At 32.7% G+C, this 9,910-nt stretch overlaps 1 protein-coding gene across 1 annotated transcript; it reads left to right on the plus strand.

The window, feature by feature from the left end:
- Positions 1–3,485: 3,485 nt before the first annotated feature.
- LOC126687859 (protein MAIN-LIKE 1-like) lies at positions 3,486–6,664 on the plus strand. The gene is made up of 5 exons (XM_050382413.1): positions 3,486–3,689; positions 4,620–4,950; positions 5,038–5,783; positions 5,877–6,290; positions 6,371–6,664. The coding sequence occupies exons 1-5, from the start codon at positions 3,651–3,653 to the stop codon at positions 6,521–6,523; spliced, it is 1,683 nt and encodes a 560-aa protein (XP_050238370.1). The 5' UTR covers positions 3,486–3,650; the 3' UTR covers positions 6,524–6,664.
- The last annotated feature ends 3,246 nt before the right edge of the window (positions 6,665–9,910 follow it).

Consider the following 9,910-nt stretch of genomic DNA (forward strand, 5'->3'; position numbering starts at 1 on the left):
TGATGAATGTGTCTCAATATTTTTTGAATCAAATAAAATTAATATACCAAACCTACTGAATTATAATTTCGAAATATTACCTATCGTGCTAAAACTCATTTTCAGAATATGATTGTTATGTTAAACTAATTGAGTCAATATTAAAATACTGTCAGCTAAAATAGAAAAATACTACAGTATATGATTCAGAAATACTGTATAAATTACTATTAAATTTAAATGTAGACAAATGTAGCTAAATCAGCATTGTTGGATGAATATAATGGTTTAATATAATTAAGAGTGTCGTGTGTGAAATGACTAGTAATGGAGTTGACATTTGGAATTAGAAGAAGAGCATATGGTCAAAGATAGATGTTGAATAGGAATATAAAAGATCCATGCTTCGGCTGTATACTGTCAATTACTGGAGAAATTTAGTGAATAATAAGATGGATGGGCATGGCTTGCTCAGGATTTGCTTGACTTTGCTCTTTTTTTTTTCTTTGAAAATCAATTTCATTGACTTTGTGAGTGATGAATTGGCTGTTCTATTTATTTGGCATGTGTAGATTAGTTTCTTTGCCATCACCTTTTGTCAAGCTTAATGTTTTAATGAACCTGAAAATATAGACTATTTTTATAGATATTTTTATAGTTATAATTCAAAAGGTTTATTTTACTTTTTGAACTCAAAACCAAAAATTGAATAAGGCCAAACTTATAAATTAAAAAAACAATTTTAAAATAGACATTTAAATAAAAAACACTTTCAAAATAAGCGATTTAGCTTTTGTACACTTTCAACTATAAATGGTCCAATAATTTATTATGACCTCAGCTATTAATATTCTAATCATTCAGGGCCACATATACGGATTGGACTCTCACGTTTAGTTCGGTTTTAAGTTTGGACGCTAATGAATTTTTTTTTTAACGTTATAAAAAAAATTCACTTTCTTATTCTCCGAACTTAAAATGTCACATAACTGTTAGTGTCTGGCCAATTCAGTAGTGACGTATTAGGTTTGATGATTCACATTGACCAGTCACTAACGGACATGTAGCAGTTTAGACTTAAGAGGGTTTTTATACCGTTAAATACTTCCATCGAAAAAAACAATTCATTAGAGTTCAAATTCAAAATATAACCAAACGTGAGGATATAATATGAATATTTAACCAATTATTTAGTGTCACCTCAGCTAATGGGGTAAACTGAGTCAAATTAGTCAAATTAAGAGTGTTTTTATCAAAAACTATAAAATTTATCCTTAATTGATATTTTGTGCCAAATTGAGAAGACAAAATGAACCTTTGTTGAATTTTAATTCAGTTTCAAATTTTTTTAATAATTTTTGATAATTTATCACAATTGATTAGTAGCATGTGTTCAATCGCACATGGTCTATATGTAAAAAAAAAACTATATTTACGTGGAATTCGAAATATTGAGTTAAAATTTTACAAAATTCAAAAATGATTGTTTTTTTAGTTCATGTGGCATTTCCATGTCGGTTCATCACGGACTGTTTTTTAAAGAAAATAATTCAATACTAAAAAATAATATATACAATTATTAAATCTCAAATTTGACATTAGTGTCAATTTAATTTGTACCTCCACTTATAAGTTGGTAAACCATGTATCAACTATCAAGCATTCATTTCTATTACTATAGAGAGATTCTGATAATTAATAAATACTACCTCCGTTCTTTTTTAGTTGTCCATTTAGCCAATATTGCATATACCAAGATAGTGCTTATTTTGTTTTAATTTATAAAGAAAAATACTAATATAGCCCTATTAGTTAATAAATGCCTTTTAAATTAAAACATAGAATCATTTATTAGGGATGGGTAAACTTAGAACATAAGTAGTTAATATCGCATGGGATTTCTAAATGGACAACTATTTGTAGACAAATAAAATTGGCTAAATGGACAACTAAAAAAGAACGGAGGGAGTAATAAATAATCCTGAAGAAATTTGAAATTTGAATCCGTTACTGCAACCTCAATTTTAAATTAAGAGATAAATATCTAAATAAAAATATATTTAAACATGGGATGAGTCGAGCTGTGCTGTATGATCCAATCAAACATTCATATTGGCCTCCCACTAAAGCATTAAAAAATAAGATGAATCAGCAATCGATTCTTTATAAAGTAATATTTAATTAATTAAATTATGAACTTGTTTGTTCAATGTGTTCTATAAACTCATTTCAAACGACCCAAGCAGTTCGGAGAAACAGATGGTTAGCCGTTGGATGCATATATTATTGGCTTATAATATACTTTTATTAAAACCAATTAATATACTCTTAACTTAATTTTGATTCTTCAAACTATGTAGTCTTTTATATGTATATGTTCTTTTACAAACATTTTTTGTTGCCACATAATCGATTTTAGCAATCAATGATAGTAGTTAGTTGCATTTTTTTAATCCATCAATGATCAGAAGATATTTGCTAAACCACATTAGATAAGGGTTCTGTAATTTCCGACGAACTATATATATTAAAAACTGTTCTAATTTATTTTTGTTAACTAGATACTATTTAATTAATTCAAATTGCAGGACGAGTATTTATATTCGACAACTGATTGATACTTAATTTAAATGTTTTATAATCGTCGGATCAGATGTTTTATACCAGACTCTAGTAAGAATTTCATATATAAAAAATCAATTATATAAAAGAAATATAAATAAATAAAATAATTGTTCGCAGGTAAAGTTTCAAAGTTAGAATATTAACCACGTTTATAAATAATTAGAGGGTAATTGGTTTTAGGTATTACCGTACTTTTTTTTCAGTTTGATTACCAAACTTTAAAACGTTATATATTGATTATTGCATGTATTGTCTATGACTCGAGAAACGGTCAATTCATGCTTATGTGCCGTCAATTTGTGCTTCAATTTTCTCTTATTTTTACTCCGGTAAAAAAAATTAACAGAGCTATGGGACTGGGGAGGGTCTTGTTCCCCCTCAACTTCTAAAAATTGTTTAAATTAGTACATAAATATGTACATAGCAATTTGGCCCTCACTTTTAAAAATAATCCCTTATATATAATAAATACTGCAATTTAGCCCACCTAATGTAATAATTATGGCTCTGTCACTAACATCAACTATATAAACATGAGACATTTCACGCTCATTTACCCTATAACAACTATCGATATTTTTTAAAATTTAAAATTTTATAGTGAAATATGACTTCCATATAGAGAAAAATTGATCGTATTTTTTTAAAAAAATTACCAAAGACGCTAAAAATATACTACAATAATTAATTTATAATATTTTGAAGTCCGATAACTAAAATGTAAAAAGAGAAAAATACAGTAACCTCAGAATTAATAAGTTATAATTAGGTGTATGATTTGGCAAATACAAAAAAGGCCACCAATGTTAAGCTGGCGTTGTTGGCCATTTAAAAGGGTGCTATAACTATAAGGCAAAGCACTAAGAACTCATTCCCATTTAAAAAGTGGACTACTATTTACCGCCCCAAATTACTACCCACCGCCCCAATCTTGACCAAACTACCCCTACTCCTTTTTCAACTCAAAAAACAAAAAACTCATCCTCTCAACTTCCTCTCAAACCAAAATCCATTACAAAATCTCAAGCAATAATCGAAGCCGATTTATGTCGGAATTGGCGAAAGAAAAAAGACGGGGACCTCCGGTAAGTAATTTAATTTCAGTTTTTAATTTTTTTAATTTTTTTTTTTACGGAAACCGGTCATCGTCCGGCGTTGGCGATGACCGGTTGGACCATCGCCGGCCGATGGCGATGGTCTGCTGGACCATCGCCTGGCGATGGCGATGGTTTGCTGGACCATCGCCGTCGCCAGGCGATGGTCCAGCAGACCATCGCCATCGCCAGGCGATGGTCTGCTGGACCATCGCCAGGCGATGGTCTGCTGGACCATCGCCTGGCGATGGCGATGGTCCAGCAAACCATCGCCAGGCGATGGCGATGGTCTGCTGGACCATCGCCATCGCCCGGCGATGGTCCAGCAGACCATCGCCATCGCCAGGCGATGGTCCAGCCCGTCGCCTGGCGACGGCCAGGCCGTCGCCGGCGATGGTGCAGGCCGTCGCCGGCGATGGCCAGGACCCGCCGGCGATGGCCAGGACCCGCCGGCGATGGCCAGGACCCGCCGGCGACGGCCTGGACCCGCCGGCGTCCGAGGGCCGTAAACCGTTTTAAATTTTTTTTATAATTTAAAAAATTAAAATTAATGGATTTAATAAATAATAAAATAACCTAAAAATTAATTAAAAAAAATTAATTGAAAAATACAATTAAATTTTATTAGTTATAGGTGTAATTAAATTAAATTTTATTAGTTATAGGTGTAGTTAAATTAAATTTTAGTAGTATAATTTTAGGTTGTATAATATAATTTTTTATTTAATTAAATTTTATTATATAGATTAAATTTAATTTTGATAGTGATATTATTTTAGATTTTAAGAAATAATCTTTAATTTTACGGGCTAAATAAATTTAGATATTTACAATTTAGAATTTTATTAATATATTTTTATTTGCTTAAGTTTAATAGTATAATTTAATTAATATTATTAATTGTAAAATTGATAATTGCAGAAAGAAGGACCCGGTAATGGTGGCAGGGGAAAGAGTAAGCCTATTATAGCTGAATCTGATTTTGAGGAGTCGGGACAACGAAATGTTCGAAAGCGTGGTGTGAGTGCCTCAGTCCGACGTCACAAGAAGGGGACTCCTGCTATTGAGGGAGCTAGTGAGACGCCAGTCGATGATCAGATACAGGATGATCGGATGGAGGATGATGACATGGAAGACCGTCGGATAGACGATGCTGATTTTGAGACTTCTGAGGACGAGAGTTTAGGACCAATCGCGAACATTCGACGGAAAAAGGGGAAAGATGGACGGTTTATTGCTGAAACGTCATCAGGTAAATAAAATTTAATTATTTCATTAATTTAATAATAATAGTTAAAAGATATTAAATTTATGTTAATTGTTGTAATTGTAATTTCAGTGACGAGTAGAAGAGCCAGGACTGAAATACCTGCTTGGACTGTTAGTGATCCAGTGCCAGGTGGACCTGAGGACGGGAGTATTATTCCCAGTTTCCTTGGACATGTCGCTTATGGAATATGGACAGGGAAGGAGGAGCGAGGCACTCTGAAGTGTCAGAGTAGACATGCAGTTTGTAAGAGGCTGTCAGCATGGCATCATGACGCCTCAGACGAGGTCAAACACCTGATAGCCGAGAGTGGTTTGGGGCATCTCCCTGATATTATGTTCAGTCACTTGGATATTCCGCTCCTTTCTGCATTTGTGGAGCGATGGCAGCCTGATACTAACTCTTTTCACCTGCCATTCGGGGAGATGACCATTACACTGCATGACGTGTGGCTGACGCTAGGTTGCACTCTTTTCGTCGATAAGACTGGCCACCGGGTTAAACCAGCCTGTCTTTGGGAGGTTAGGGATGGAGTCGCAGACGCGAAGGATTATTCTTGGGGTTCTGCTACACTGGCCTATTTATTTCGTCAGTTAGGAATCGCCTCCAGAGGCGACTGTCACGGTTTGTCTGGGTGTCTGACACTTCTCCAGGCTTGGATATACGAGTATTTTCCATGTTTCAGACCCCAGCGAGATAGGCTGATTACAGAGATTGGCACTCCTCGAGCACTCAGTTGGAGTGTATCCGGGACAGAGTGCACAGAGATCCGGCTTCAGTCATTGCGTGCCCGCATAGACAGTTTGACTGCCGACGAGGTACGTTGAATGTAATTGTATAGTTCAATTTTCTATATTTAGTTGAATTAAATTAACATGTTATTTTTTAATAATTTTATATATTTTGGGCAGGTGTCGTGGCTTCCCTTTGGTGGTGGCCCTGCTGCAGTCCTTCAGCGGACTGCTTACATGGGTTGGATAGTGTACAGGGACATTGTTGAGCCGTACATGTCCGCCAGATTTGTACGTCAGCTGGGGTATGTGCAGAGCATACCGTCGCCTATTCTTCGGCCGGAAAAGGCCGTTAGGGCGTGGAATTCAAAGTTGTACAATGTGGAGATGGCTCAGATTGGTGCGGTCGACGGGTGGCAGGGTTTTCCTATGACTTGCATGCTTCCTTTGACGTTGCTCGAGCCAGCCACTGTTCTTGCTGGAGCTTGCCATCCCGCGTACTTGGAGTGGTACGCACGATTTTCCCACCCGCAGGTCCTTAGCTCTGACGTTACAGCTTCACGAGGCCGTCCTTCTCGCTCCAACATTGATTATGTAAGTCTTTATTAACTTAGTAATTAATATATATATATATTTAATTGTTTAACTGATCTTAATTTACTTTCCTTTTGTAGTGGGTAAATCGTTTCAGTTCCCTGAGCCAGAGAAATCTCACGCGTATCACTGCGGCTAGTGCGCCGTTTGCCATTCCGGAGATAGATCAGAGCATATCTGAGTCGACCACTGACTTGGAGCGACTCATTGCAGACTGGCGGCTGGCAGATTGAGATTATTGTTTTTAGTACTCTATGATATTATGGTTTTTTTTATTTTGTTTGTTGTACTATTATGTTATGTTTTTAGTACTCTATTATGTTATGTTTTTAGTACTCTTTAGTACTCTATTATGTTATGTTTTTAGTACTCTATTATAGCAATTCCCTTTGCCCAATTTATTGCTTCGGTATCACTTTCAAACCCGTTTTCATAAAAAAACCGTTCACTGTAATCGATACCGTCACTGCCATAATCTTCTAAATGAACCTGCAAAACGAAAATAATTGTAACAATTTTCGGAAAAATAAATTAAAATTACACTAGTGAATACAAAAATTCGCTAACAAAAAAAGTTAAATTTAATCGAAACTCTAATTAAAAACGCTAACAAAAAAAGTTAAATTTAATCGAAACTCTAATTAAAAACACTAACAAATAAATAGTAGTCCACATAAAATTTAATTAAAACACTAAACTTATATTATAACTAATAGAATTTAATTGATCTTTAACTAATAAAAATTAATTAATTTAAAGACATTTAATTATTTATTTCATTAATTAAATTTTTTTTTTATTTATTTAAATTAAAAAAAAAAAGAAAAATATTGTCCCTCAGGGACGGAATCGTCCCTGAGGGACCCATGGCCGCATGGGCCATCGTCCAACGATGGCCCATGGCCGCATGGGCCATCGCCATCTTTGGGCGATGGCCCATATGGTCCATCGCCCACAGTGGGCGATGGACCATATGGTCCATCGCCCACAGATGGCGATGGACCACATGGTCCATCGCCCACAGATGGCGATGGACCATGCGGCCATGGGCCATCGTTGGGCGATGGCCCATATGGTCCATCGCCATCTGTGGGCGATGGACCATTTAAAAAAATTTAAAAAAATTAAAAAAAATTTAAACGAACGTAAAATAGATAAAATACCTCGGCAAATCCGGATACGCTAGTTTCGGATGGTGGATATTCGTTTCCGGACGAATTACGAGCGTTATCCGTCATTTTAATCGAAATAGTAAATGCGGATTACTATCATTTGAGAGAACAAATTTTTTTTTTTGGTTCAGAATTTTTTTTTTTTTTACAATAAGGGTAAAATGATAATTTTTGGGGCGGTGGGCAGTAATTTGGGGCGGCGAATAGTAAACCCCTTTAAAAAAGAGAGCACATGCATGGCTCTTCCTCTAATCTCTATCTCCACGTGAAATTTAATCCATAAACACATGCTCCCCTCACTCCTTTTTTTCGATCAGTTTTTTTGATTTGAACAGCTTTTTTATATTTTTAAACATATTTAACTTTTCAAAACACTGTTTATGCCGTTGGTTTAATCAAGAATGAAAACTACACTGATTGGTTAATCCACTTCTAATAAGCCAATTTTTATGCCGTCATGTTTACATTTATTCATGAGTGTGCTTCAATCAATGAATTGCATTTTTATTAATAAATCTGATTTTTTTTTTATCATTATTATATGGCGTAAGAGGAGAGTTTTTAAAATTTATCTTTTAAATTAAATATATCGATTATTAGTATTATATTAAGGAGAGACTATATATTTTCATATGTATGAATATAATATGTCCAATCTAAATAAGGATAAATGGGAAATTGTACAGAAATAAGTTTATCTAGCTACAGCAAAAGTACCACATAAGGATTTAAATACTCCTTATCTATGTTTATGGATATTGATTTTTGGGGCTAGTGAGCTTTTGTATTATTTTATTTTGATGATAAAATATTATTTCATTTTAAATCAAGCATTAAATTTTAAAATTACAAACAAGAGAGTTTTTTAGACGAAATTGAATACTATGTGACAACCGGATCTTAATACGTTGTGAAACAATATAATTTTTTTTATACCAGCATAAAATAAAATAGAAATTTATGATGACAATAGAAATTTATATGCATTATTATATAATTGCAAGCGAAAATATGGCGTGAAAAAATTGGTTACGTAGACTCGGTTTGGTGTGAATTCATCAAAAAAATTGTTGCTAATTTTAAAATTCAATATTAAACTTGATACAAAAAAAATAATGACCATAATGGAATAATAGAAAAATTCCGAAATTTAATTACATGATTCTTCATAAGTTCTAGTTATGTACAAGAGGTGTATTTTTGATTAAAATGAAAAGAATCTTTTGATGTTCACGTCATAATTTATGCCTCCTTGGATACAAACATGTCTAGAGAAGGGGAACTCTTATAAACAATTAAAAGAAGATCAATTAGTAATTAATAAATTGTTATTCGTTACTAAGATTAGCTCAAGAGAGATCCCATGATGCTATTTCATTTAACAATTAATTAAATGGATCTTGCTTTAAGCATTATTAGCCAAACTGGCATTTTAGTTTAATTATTATCATCTGATCTCCGGCCCTAATTTCTCGTTTAAATTATTTGATTCCACCAATAATTTATTTTTCTTTCAATTCAGCCACCAATAATTGTGTTAATCTTTCCTTCAGTTATGGATAAAAGTAATTTATTCTCTTTGTCTTTTTAAATCATGGGTAAGATTAAGAACCTAACATTATTCTAACGACCCATGTGTGTAAATGATTCAAGCTCTGAGGTAAAGTTTTATCTTTTCTTTTTCAGTAAATTAAATCCAAATTAATTTAGAGGTGATAATTTTTCACCCATATTGTATTATGTCAAAGAAAATTTTTTTATCTAAACAAAATATTTTATATTTAATGATAAAATTTAAGATATAGTTCAAATGCCTAATGGATAGAAAAATCTAAATACGTTCTAATTTTTAGTGCTTAAACCAAAACTTTCAATTCAAAACTTCAAGACCAATTTCAAAATTGACAACAAAGTTGGCCCTATTTCAAAAGATATATAATTAAAATATGCTATTATACACTAAAATTTCAATATTATAAGTTATAATTATAAATAATTATTTAAATTTACTAAAATTAAAGTTAATTTTTTAAAATAAGGCTAAAATTGCTGAAATTAAAAGTTTAAACTACATTTATAAAAAAAAATATTTTTTGACCATTAGATACCATTTAAATAGTAAGACACATGTTAGATTCTTATTGAATAAATATTTCAAAATATGTGTCAATGATAGAATATATAATATGCAGGACGAGAGTTTATAATTGTAATTAAATTAGTATTTTTTTTCTATTTCAATTGAATTAAAATATTCTCTATTTCATGCAGTATGTTTTGTGCGTGTAAGTGAAATAAAAGCATTTTATATGATTTTTTTAATATAAAATTAAATAAATGTCTAGCGTTAAATGTTTTTTGTTTATGTCATATTTCAGTTTTGCATGTTGCTTGTATCTAGTATTTATAATTTCCAATTTTTAGTAATTTTCAGTGCTTTGATGTAAT

This window comes from Mercurialis annua, linkage group LG6, assembly GCF_937616625.2.
Source record: "Mercurialis annua linkage group LG6, ddMerAnnu1.2, whole genome shotgun sequence".
In the NCBI taxonomy this organism is placed as follows: Eukaryota; Viridiplantae; Streptophyta; class Magnoliopsida; order Malpighiales; family Euphorbiaceae; genus Mercurialis; species Mercurialis annua.